Source organism: Ornithodoros turicata, chromosome 1 (assembly GCF_037126465.1).
Source record: "Ornithodoros turicata isolate Travis chromosome 1, ASM3712646v1, whole genome shotgun sequence".
In the NCBI taxonomy this organism is placed as follows: Eukaryota; Metazoa; Arthropoda; class Arachnida; order Ixodida; family Argasidae; genus Ornithodoros; species Ornithodoros turicata.
In genome coordinates, this window is record NC_088201.1 from 7,919,010 (window position 1) to 7,930,980 (window position 11,971).

Consider the following 11,971-nt stretch of genomic DNA (forward strand, 5'->3'; position numbering starts at 1 on the left):
CTCCAGTGTTGGTGTCGAATTACCTTATGTAGGTACTCAAGTCCGGGTTGACTTCTAGATCTAAAGAAAAAAACTCTTTACACAGTTGCTGTTTGAGTGATTCCGTTGAAATGTAGCGGCTCTTTAAATGTTGGGATCCCAATGAGTGGGCCTGAAGTTTTAGGGTTTTACCCGATTCTTCCCCGAATTTGCACCCCGAATTGAAGGTTGCCTCTTTAGGGTGAAACCCGATTTTTACCCGGCAAATTGCCCTCACTGGCATGTCTGTTGGAATGCACTAACTTACTTGTTTGGCAGAAAAATGCAGCTACATCACCGTTTGTACCAAACCGCTACAGTTAGTTTGAATAACTGAGCCCGATTTCTCCCCGAATTTAGCGTACTGGAAGTTTTTTCACCCGAATTTGCATGAATTTAGTGCACACGTTTATTTACCCGATTTTTACCCCCCGAATGTAGGAAAAAATATTTCCCGAAAACTTCAGGCTCTAAGTATGGGACATGTTGACGTACCTTTGAAAACTCGGATACCATAAGTTCCCGGAGACACACAAACACACACATTCAATCTGCCCCTGTACCTCTTCGCCATTATCGCTGCCAAGGGAGCACGTCGTCTCGGCTTTGTACATCTGTACTCCTTTTCCGAAATCCAGATGAAATATGTCATTGGAAAATACCTCGACATTCATAACACCGGGTCCACCCAGCAAGCTCCACCACCAGCATTCACTGAAGTGGTGGCCACAAATGACATTGCGTCATATTTCACAAGAAGAAGAAACATCAAGCAAAAGAAAGTAAGCTAGCACAAGCTGAAGATTACAATGTAGATGCAGGTATTACACAATTGACTTGCTGCGTTCTTTTTTTTTTTTTCTAGTTCGCATTATTTCGGTTCGACTGCTCTTCTCATGCGATCAGCATGAATACGTACTTGAAGGAGAAAAAGAAAGAGGAAATGGAAGAAATGAAAAATGAAGTAAGTGTAAGGGATAGATATTTTAAGGTCATAAACTACCTGAGAAGATCATCTTAGCATCTCGGGATACAAATCCTGGTGTCTCACTTACACCAAGGAACCGTGCTTGATGAGAGCGGCGGAACCAGAGACGAGGAGGGAAGAAGGACGACACAACAAGAATTCTCGAACACAGCAATGATTTTAATTTTCCAAAGCTCTATATATTCAAAAACCTCCGGAGAGGAGGAAGAAGAAGGAGGGAAGGCTTGCTTACGCTCCGGAGGTTTTTGAATACAGGGTGTCCCAGAAAACGTGTCATTGAATTATAATAAAAAAACTACGTCACCTAGAATCATGCGGTCAACAGCATTTGTTCTTATTAGGTTTTTGCCACCTCGTAGTGTGAATGTCATGTACTCCAAGTTTAATTATGTAAATATTTGCGAACTGAACTCGGAAATTTGCCAAGTAAAGGTCACTTTTTTACCCCACCAATATGAAGAGCATGCCGAATTCACTCAAATTCATGGTAATTCACAGTGATATTCACGAGCTATCCCATCGGAAAAAATAGCCGAATATCATGCTTTTCGGGGCACCTGACCATAGCGCGCGATGACTTTTTGAGCGCAATCGCTCTCAGTGCGACGAAAGGAGGTTCCGAAGCCAGCCCACAGAGTGATAGTAGAAAAAGTAATTGTTCCTAAAATTGGGAGAGGGAAAGCATTATCCCAGCGAAAGTCGAACGTGATAAGCCGTGCCTGTTTTATCTCTTCCTGCGACGTCGGGGAGGGCTGGGTTTCTAACCTCCTTTCGTCGGACTGACAAAGATTGCGCTGGAAAATTCATCGTGCGCTATTCTGTGCGACCTCCGTAGAGCATGATGTTCGGCTATTTTTTCCGATGGGATAGCTCCTGAATATCCCTGTCAATTATCATTAATTTGACTAAATTAGACACGCTCTTCACATTGGTGGGGTAAAAAAGTGACCTTTACTAGGCAAATTTCCGACTTAAGCTCGCAAAAATTTACATAATTAAACTTACGTTACAGGACATTCACATGAGGAGGTGGCAAAAACCCAGTAAGAACGAATAGCATTGACCGCATGACTCTAGGTGGTGTAGTTTTTTTATTATAATTTAATGACACGTTTTCTGGGACACCCTGTATATAGAGCTTTGGAAAATTAAAATTATTGCTGTGTTCGAGAATTCTTGTTGCGTCGTCCTTCTTCCCTCCCCGTCTCGGATTCTGCCACTCTCATCATGCACCAGCTTGTCAGCGCCCTCTCACTTCTTTGGACCGTGCTTACACATTTTAATGCACTTTTCCTTTAGCAGTGTGACTATGTGGAAGTGGGAGATAGCCGCCAAAGACTGGTCTGTGCTCCAACGTGCAAAAACATTACATGTAAGTGTGTAATGGCATAGCTGTGTCGCTGTGTTGAGCCAAAATGATTTGGATGCCATTCAATTTCTGCTCACTTATTCCAACTCTTACAAAAATGTATAATCTGTAGACATCTTCAAGCCACTCATGGTTTTTATTGAAGAAGTGGAGCGAGTGTTGAAGCTGGAAGATGGGTGAGCCTCATTTAATCACACACAGGGCGCTCGAAGGTTGACCTTGGTGTCTGGGTGTCTAGTACAATTAGCATCATCGTTAAGTGATTCATCTGGGCGTTTCTAAAACTATGAAGCCTATATGTACACACGTTTATCTTCTTTCTCTATCATTTTCCAGTAATCACTGTAGTTTGTACGAACACCTGGTCGAGTGCGTCAACATTTTTCTGTCGCACATCAGCAATGAGCTTGAGAACACAATTGAGAGCGCCACCAAGAGTAAGCAGTCCACATCTAACACTTTTATCATTAAATTAAGCAGCTCTCTCAACTTTGAGCTTCTACATTTCAGGCCTCGAAACGTGGAAGGTAATCTCTGAGCCGGAAACTCTAAAACACTATGCAGCACAGAGACCTCTACTGCAGGCAAGTTATTGTTTGTATCCACCCGTGATCCTTGTGATTTCTAAGTAAATTTACGATTCTCTTTTCTGTCCCCCTGCAGAGTGCAGTCTGTGTTGACCATAGTCTTCAGGGACTCCAAGAGCTCATGCAGGCATTACCCATGTACCTTGGACATTTTCTAAATTTGGCAAGCAACATTCTGCAAAGCTACAAAGAGACAAGTCAGGCCGCATACAGAGGTATGGAGCAATTGAGCGGAATTTGTTTTCTCTTGGGTAAGTTCACGAGTTCTTTCCAAAAGGAAAATGTCCCTCCCTTATCCTTTGGCGGAGCCAGTAAAGCCAATGATGTGGCTAACAGGTTTCACGCATGAGGTGTACTCTTCAAGACACTGTTGTCGCAAAAAAATTAATTATATGAAGCTCGTTGTGATTTGGACCTGCACTACCATGCTCATATAGTTAGACTGGCATGATACTCTCATCTAAAATTGTTTGGTTTGTTGCGGAATAATGTTGCGGAATAAACTGCTGTCAGCTAGAATTTCCCATTAATGGCTTGACTGAAAAACAAAACAGATAACACTACTTCATGATGAGAAAACTTTTTCTTTCAGGTGTGGTTCAACCTGAGTCTGAAGACAAACGAATTATCAGTGCAACGTGGGCAAAAGATGAAGATATTAGCAGGTTCCTCATGTAGGTTAATAATTATCATTCTTAGAACATGTTTTTTTAAATATATCTAATCCCCTGGTGTGCCAGAAAAACGATCAGTATATGTCACCACCACATCCAATGGGAAATCTGAGATTACCGTAGTAAATTCGAAACACGTTATACATACCCTCTCCGAACCCTAAGTTCAGACTCTCTGAAGACTTGTAAAAGTTGAGCTAGCCACAGTAGTGCAGTTCTTTGAACGACTATTGTGAAAAGATTGGACATTTACAGGTCCTTACCCAACTGGGCTAACCTCCAACACCTGAAAGAGAACAAGGGAAGTGTGGACGTTGAAGAATCGCCCGAGGAAGTACGCCTGCGGAATAAGAAGGAGTCCGAAATTCTCATCCGCAACCTGACGGGAGGCATGCTCATACCGCAGCACGAAATCTTGTCCGATGTTGCACAACTCAGGGTATTAGCACAGTTGCAGGAAAGCCTTGTAAGTAGCCCCATTCTTGAGCCATTTTTTTGTAACAAAATTGCCTTTTTAAAAGGACATAGCTGAAGTAAAATTTTGGAATCTTAAAGGTAAAGGGTTTTAGCAGCCCAGACTTTCATGATATTGAATATGGAGAGAGCTATAGTACAGCTTGGGACAAAAGTTTACGGAACACTGGGGTGTTGCTTTTTTTCCCCTTGGAGCGATACCCTAGAAGCAACCGAGAGCGGACACACATACTGAGAGATTGATAGCGCAGCCGGTCGTCCGTTTCCTATTCGACCACTTCCCGACATCGAGCACGGGACTGTTCTGGTGAAGAAATACGCCAGCGCCGTGTTCCGTAAACTTTTGTTCCAAGCCGTACAAATACTAGTAGATGCACGAAAACGTAATACAGTCAGACCTTGTTACGGTGAACACGTTTACCGTATTAACTTAACTAATTAAGACGTACCCTGCGTTCAGGGTACACAAATATGAAAAAAAAAAAGTAAACAGATATTGGGAGGCAGTATAAGTTGGGAACGATGCACAATACTAGAGATGGGACAAATCCAGAACTGTCCGAATCCGAATCCGAATCCAAGGAAGGTTCTGCGAATCCACGAATCTTTCTTACAAAAGAGTTTAAGAAGTCAGAGAAAAAAACACTTCTACTAAAAAGTGCTTTGAAGCAGAATTTGATATCTTCGTTTAATGAAAAACAAATTAAACAATGTTTCATTTTCAGGAGAAAACAAATCCGCCATCTTCTAACATTTGCTTCCGATACTTGAAAACACCTTGTTGCAGCATTCATGTGGCGAAAGCCATAAGTGACGACACCATAACAGCCTATCCCCATTTGCATTGTTTCATGCTGACTGGTGCTGACAACCACAACATGTGGTATTGGTTGTGCCGCGTACATTGAGCATATTTTTCTGTAATCTAATTTCAAAGATCGCTGCATTAAGCAAGCTTTGCGGACACCAGGACACGGCAACCCTGAGCCTGAGGCGACTTGTGCGCCATCTCTTGAGAACGCGAGGAAGTACACTAGCATCTGGCGGGCCTCATGGCCACCTGCAATATCCTGGAATCCTTTATTTTTAAGGGTGTGTGGATATTAGAGTTCTCAAATTCGAATCGAATATCAATCACTCGAAGTATCCGATTCGGGAATCAAAATACTCAGTATTCGGGCTTCCGGATAATTTGACTATTCGCCGAATACGAACGACACCTCCCGAAAGTGGGCTTCACCTGACGCTTCCCTGCATGAGGTGAAGCCGCCCCTACAAAATTGAAACCTGCTTTACGAAATTGTTTATGATGCAGGACGAAACAGACAGATTGTAGTTTAGCTTAGGATAACATGAGCCCAAGTTTATTGTGTACACTTCACCTGAGGAAGGGGTGGCGTCCCTCCCGTATGCAGTTTAGCGGTAGCAGTGGGGGATTTTGATTTGATATCTTGGAGGTTGCCTTCAAGAAGTTAAGTCTTTTAAATAATGGCTACAGCCCAAGAACAAAACGGGTGTACTAAAAATGTAACTTCCCCAGGGCATGTATTTTAAACTCATTCCTATAAAGTCTGTAGATGCTCAAAGATCTTTCAGCAGGTATAAAATGATTTCAGGCGACAGACCGCATCATATGATATGTATAATAATATATAAGATATCATGTATGTAATGCTGAGCCAGAACAGTGCTTTATAACATATTTTTTTGGTTCCCACATTATCCAAGAAAATAAAGTGTCTCCCATTTCACGCAGCTGTTGACTGCTCGCCGCGGTAAATCACGGAATTTACAAGTCAGTGCCGCGGAATCTTGAATTTGCTGCAGCAGAAAACAGAGGGCCTTAACCATAGTTAATGGCGGAGGAGCGGACGACACGGGGACGCATAGAGAGAGGAAGGCCAACAGATGGCGCACATCGCGCAGACATTCTTACAGTTTACAACAGTTTAAACCGAACTTCTCAAGAGTTGCAGTTATTCTTCAAAACAGGTTTGATACTACCGTAATTAGTAACCGGTCTCAAATACGTTACACAGTACTTCAATATCACGTGATACCTGTCCGCCAATCCGGGGTTGGCTTAAGTTTCTAAAACCGTTCAGAATTAATTAGTACAAAAAGCGTAAAGAAGTGAGAGATGATGACTTGTGTGTGTCATCACAAAGCCAAGTTCTGCATGATGGTATCTTAAAACATGGTGGTTATATTTCACTATACAGTCCCTTTAAAGGAGCAATGAGGTGATGTTTAACAATGCTCGAAACCCTGCCTCATCTGTCAAGCTGTCCACCAGGAGCCACCATGCAAAGAATTTTCCGCTCTGCGGTGTATTATATAGCTGTGCATTAATTTACAAAATTCGCTCGAATTTACAAAAAACAGTCAGAGAAAGCAGCCGCGGACGACCGACATGATCCTCGCAGGACGTAAAAAAGACCCTGAGCCTTTTTTTTTCCTTTTTTTTTTCTTCTGAGCTCATTCCCCACTTACATATGTTGTGGATGACATGCAGGGGGATCATGTTAAGTCAGACGTCCTCTCGGTCTGTGATGCGTTCTTTTTTTACGATGAGAGTATTTTTGAAAGGTCCAGACTCCCCAAATTTCAATCACTTACAGGAATGGCTCAGCTCTCGCATCCAAGCCGTTGCTAGCTGTGCCGTTCAGCTTCAGCAACAGAAAGGCCTTTCCCCCGTTGCATCCAAAGCCGTGGTAAGTTATCATTTGTTTCTTTGGAAAATTAGTGATTGGTGTCTGCGTATAGTGAAACTGCTCTCCATGCTGTCTCTGAGAGTGCATGCCTGTGCTAATCGAAGATCTTACGAGAAGAAAGCTGAGTCGTGTGTATAACCCATTATCGTCTGAAACGCAGGCGCAGGAAGCTACCCCTGGTGTGCAAGATGTAACAGTCCAGTAGGTGCAGTCATATTTTCTATTGAGAAGATCCTCCTGAAATGTGCTGTCAGTCTTGCTTGTAACAACTTCACATGTAGCGAAATATTGGCCATAACAGACAGGGCCTGATTCATCGTCACTCTACGTTAGTCTTACAAAAATATTATCCGCACGTTATAAGTAGGGCCTGACTTTTTCGGGTTTTATTTTTGGCCAAATTCGGGGGGTAAATATCGGGTGATATTTTTCATTCGAAAATTCGGGTGTATTCGGGTTAAATCCTGTTACGGCATATTCTGTCGTCAGGAATTCGGGTGATTTTTTTGTTTAATAAAAATTTGTCTTAACATGGAACTGATGTTTAGCAATGTTATCAAACTTTATTTTAATGCACGCTTATGAGTGTGCCACGCGACCCTTATGTTTTCGGGTAGATTCGGGTTAAACCCGACTTTTACACATTTCGTTCGGGGGGTAAATATCGGGCGGATACGGGTTTAACCCTAAAAAGTCAGGCCCTAGTTATAAGTAGAGCCTGACGTTTTCGGGAAATATTTTTTTTCTAAATTCGGGGAGTAAAAATCGGGTAAATAAACGTGCGCTCTAAATTCGTGCAAATTCGGGTGGAAAAACTTCCAGCACGCTAAATTCGGCGAGAAATCGGGCTTCGGTTACTCAAACTGATTCGGCACGAATGGTGATATAACTGCGTCTGCTGCCAAACGAGTTAGTGTGCATTCCTACAGACGTCTCAGTGGGGGCAATTTGCCGGGTAAAAATCGGGCTTCACCCCTAAAGAGGCAACCTTCAGTTCGGGGTGCAAATTCAGGGGAGAATCGGGTTAAACCCTAAAACTTCAGGCTCTAGTTATAAGCACTACCAGATGATCAAATGATGACAGTGAATGCTATTGACATGGTAGCGATCCCAGAAAGCCTTTGCGTGTCTGAACAACAACCTGCAAAGAAACTTGTGTTTTGGGCAGCCAAAGGACATTCAGCTAGGGCTACTGTCATCGTTAAAGGCAGTGAACGTCGAAACTCCTATTCGTTACCCACGTAATTGGCTATTTTTGGTATCTGTAGCACTACACCCTGTTTGTTACGTGATGTGGGAACATAACATTTGGCGTGTAACGTTTTCTATTCGCTTACATAATTATCCGATTCGTGTGACTGCGTGCCTGACATAATGACTTGACTTAGTATCAGCATTCTGAGGTTTCTTCTTCTTCTTTTTTTTTTTTTTCTTTCTGCAGCACGCTCAAAGACCTAGCGAAGGATTTCCAGGAAATTGCTGACACGTGTCTGTTGGTTTTGCATCTCGAGGTTCGGGTAGGTAGCTCAACCGAGGCAAATTGGAGTTCTCCTGCGATAAGATGAAGTTCACAGAGTTGCGTCATTGACTGTAACTGAGCTGGTATAATTTTTTTTGCGGGCAACATTGTTTTCAAATTTGGAGACGAGGGACTGGACGTAACGCGAGATGATGAGAATCTCGAAAGTAGTGATATATCCAGACCACCCCCCTACATACCCTAACTTTTTTATCTGTGCACCCCCTATAGGGGGGGGGGGGGTTGCTATATCAGCTGTTATGATGTAACTGTAATAATGACCCCCCCCCCCCCCCCCCCCCCCCATGCTCGGCATTATGGATAAACCGCTGTTACAAAAACCTTGTCGTCTTGTGCCGCGTTCAGTCTCTTCTCCTCGAACTCGAGATAGACGTTATCAACAAGTTCATTACACCAGCTCTCTTACATTGCTGAGCTTATTAATTTGTTTCTCTGTCTCTCATATCACAGGTGCACTGTTTTTATTATCTTCTGCCTGTGACAGTCCAAGTAAGTACACACAGTTACCTGTTCTACTCTTTCACACGTAAATAGGCAATATTCCCATAGGTCCCATATTTCCATAGGCCCATTCTTTTGGTTATTTTCTTATTGAGACAGAATCTGTCTTCTTGTCTTCAAGAATAGGCCGTGACGTGGTAGCGATCAGCGGATCAATTACTCGCGATTAGTGACTGCGGATGTACGTGTCCGAAGAAAGAAGGGACACCTGATTTGGTTAAAAACTACAAACTCTTCATAGCAACAAACTTACGTGCCTGCCGACGTAACCAAAGCGTTCTAGAGAACACGTAGCACATGAACTAAAAAAAAGCAAAAAAGAGAAAGAAGCTACTGTCCACATTGTCGTCGTAGTTCTCCGTTTTCGACTCGTTCACTTTTCGTAACTGGCTGTGCATGGTTCTTTGTCATCCGCGAAACTACGTAACAGATACAGTTTCAGCTAGAGCTAGGCTCATCCTAATGGTGCTCACTTTTGTCAAGTGACGTCACTTGCAAAACTGAAGAAAACATGCTCTAGAGCAGTGGTTCTCAAACTGGGTTCCACGGAACACAGGGGTTCTGCGAGCTGCTTTCCTGGGTTCCGCGAGAAGGCTGCCGCCTCGGCCCCTATCCATTCACAGAACTTGAATTCCCCCGCCCAAGCTCACTTGGCAGGCCAGAAGCGTGTGCACCACAGCTGCGGCGTTCGTTCGTGTCCCCTTTTCCATTGTTTATGGGCGCTTTGACCCGTTGACAGACCCCTTACTAGGCAAAGGAGTAGGCCTGGAATGTGCCAGCGAGAAGCTCCGTGACCTCTTCGTGGAGGCCTGATGTACGTGATATCTGATGTACTGCGATGTTTAGGAACAGGGGTTCCTTCGTCCTTCTGGCTAGGTCCAAAGGGTTCCCCGGGCCAAAAACGTTTGAGAACCACTGCTCTAGAGGCCTAACAACATGTTTGACGGTAAAACTGCTAGGGTGCAGGCGAGCTGGTACATTGTAAAACGCCGAAAAAGTAGGCGTGTAGGCATTTTGTGTCATTAAAGGGTTTGTTGCGCTTGAGAACGTGCTGTGTGTGTGTTTCTTTTTGCTCCTTGTCTCCGGTTTTTCGTCGTTTTATAATATGTTTGACTTTGAATATGTTGTGTGCATGACTAAACAAGTAATAAATATCAATAAAAGCACTGTCCCATATTCAAGGGCAACTTTGCCAGCGGGGTCGATAATCAAGAGCCCGACCCTGAGGTCACAAGACTTAACAAGGACCTTTCTGCTATTGATGAAGCAATGACCGCTTGCTTACAGCAGAGGAAGCACAGGCAAGTTTTTCTTGTAATCCCTTCGGATCCCAAACTACATCCACCGTTAGCTGATGCAGTGAACATGTTTATCCTTTTACAGATACATATTTGAAGGTTTGGGGCACCTTATCGCTTCCATTTTAATCACCAGCACGTCTAGAATACAAAGGGTCAATGAGAACGGCATAAAGAAAGTGTAAGTGCATTTTGTATTTGCATGCCAGACTCGCAGCACTATTTATCTATCAGACTGTCACATTCTTAGAATCATGATACGAATAGACGTTATTGAGATTATTATACAGAGACGAAGCAGCGTTTTCATTTACATTGTAACAAATGTACAGAAATACATTGCATTATCATTACCGATACAACTTAAGAACCTCTTTTTACCTCTACAGTTGCAGAAACATCTTTGCCATTCAGCAGAACATAACAAGTATTACAATGAACCGTGAGGTTGCATTAGACCATGCACGGCAGTACTTTGAGCTATTTTATCACACACCCGAGGTGAGAATTTACATACTTTTCCTTGCCCACCACCCCCTTAACGCAATGTTTATGGACACCTTTCAGGATGTTTTAAACCTCATAGTTGAACATGGCTCCCAGTTTCAAGAGAGGGAGTACGAGAATGTTCTACAACTCTTACACAAGAGCCTGCCAAGCACTGATCGCGACCCAGAAGTTCTGAAGGTGTTACTATCCAGGCTGAGAGACATTCTTAATGAGGTCGCCGTTGCAGTATAGGACTGGAGTTTGTGCTATGTGAATAGGGTCACAATGAGACAGAGAGAGCTGTTGTTATTGTTATACAGACCATCTTTTGTAACTGCTGCTTGATGCATGCATTATTTTGCATTAAATTACAAAGATAGAAAACAAGTCTTGTCGCTCATCATTGCATCCCTTTGTATTAATACAATGAATGCAACTTTCTGTGGCATTCCGAGGAGCTGTTCCATTCCTCACGCAGAACCTGCATTCTTGTCTGATCTAGGGTGCCTCGATGCATCAGGAACCCAAGTGCCCTAGCCTACTGTAGTCTGATCCAGGCTGGCCCGCTTGCACGAAACTCTTAGAGTGCAACACTCAACGACTGTTGAATTCAACCTATTGCTTGTCAATGGGCTTGAGTGAAATACTCAATGAGTGTTTCACTCAAGCCCACTCATTGAGTATATTTCACTTTTGTGCACGACCTACTAGAATATAACGACCACGTCATAATCGGCAACCCCCATGAAGAGCCCGTCCGCGCCATCCGCTAGGGGTGCTACACATCGGCCCGCGAGATCTACATCGTGATTGGACGATGTAAATTTGAATTTTGAACGCACGGAAGCGGACGTAACGATTACCATAGCAGACGACAGCAACAGCTCCTATGAAAACGTGTATAGAATGATGATGATCGTCTACTTTAGATAGAAACATCTCTCATGGGGCATCCACCTCTTGTACAAAGTATTGCAGAAATTGAGGAAGCAATAACCGGGCCGATGAGTAGCGCCACCGCTAGCTTCCAAATGCGGCGTTGGGAAAGGGTGCCTATGACATGGTCGTTATAATCTAGTAGGTCGTGGTATGTGCAAGCGGGCCCGATCGCGACAGCTGTGCAGCTGTGCGCAGGAAAGCACTCCGTGGCGTGTATGACTGCGGCGCTGCACTCTAGCGGACTTTCTCATCTGCGCGTCTGCGGGAGGGTAAATCCCGGAGGCATCCTTGCTGTACGGCGTAACCGGAGCAATCGTCGGAGTCTTGACTACGTATAATTTATCGTGTCAGCTTCATCTGACCCAAGGAACCCCAGAAGT

At 43.7% G+C, this 11,971-nt stretch overlaps 1 protein-coding gene across 2 annotated transcripts in view; it reads left to right on the plus strand.

The window, feature by feature from the left end:
• The window catches only part of LOC135377428 (exocyst complex component 4-like), a 15,961-nt gene extending 4,925 nt beyond the window's left edge, over window positions 1–11,036 (plus strand). Inside the window, exons 12-28 of one of the 2 annotated variants that reach the window (XM_064609822.1) lie at window positions 657–800; window positions 884–982; window positions 2,306–2,378; window positions 2,488–2,551; window positions 2,712–2,812; window positions 2,886–2,959; window positions 3,039–3,177; window positions 3,555–3,636; window positions 3,892–4,102; window positions 6,732–6,824; window positions 6,985–7,025; window positions 8,266–8,341; window positions 8,815–8,853; window positions 10,048–10,166; window positions 10,249–10,344; window positions 10,553–10,664; window positions 10,731–11,036. In XM_064609822.1, the coding sequence (XP_064465892.1) occupies window positions 657–800; window positions 884–982; window positions 2,306–2,378; window positions 2,488–2,551; window positions 2,712–2,812; window positions 2,886–2,959; window positions 3,039–3,177; window positions 3,555–3,636; window positions 3,892–4,102; window positions 6,732–6,824; window positions 6,985–7,025; window positions 8,266–8,341; window positions 8,815–8,853; window positions 10,048–10,166; window positions 10,249–10,344; window positions 10,553–10,664; window positions 10,731–10,904 (1,737 nt within the window). In that variant the 3' untranslated portion in view covers window positions 10,905–11,036. The remainder of the gene's footprint in view (window positions 1–656; window positions 801–883; window positions 983–2,305; window positions 2,379–2,487; window positions 2,552–2,711; window positions 2,813–2,885; window positions 2,960–3,038; window positions 3,178–3,554; window positions 3,637–3,891; window positions 4,103–6,731; window positions 6,825–6,984; window positions 7,026–8,265; window positions 8,342–8,814; window positions 8,854–10,047; window positions 10,167–10,248; window positions 10,345–10,552; window positions 10,665–10,730) is intronic. The other variant, XM_064609823.1, reaches the window with a different exon arrangement.
• Window positions 11,037–11,971: the final 935 nt, after the last annotated feature.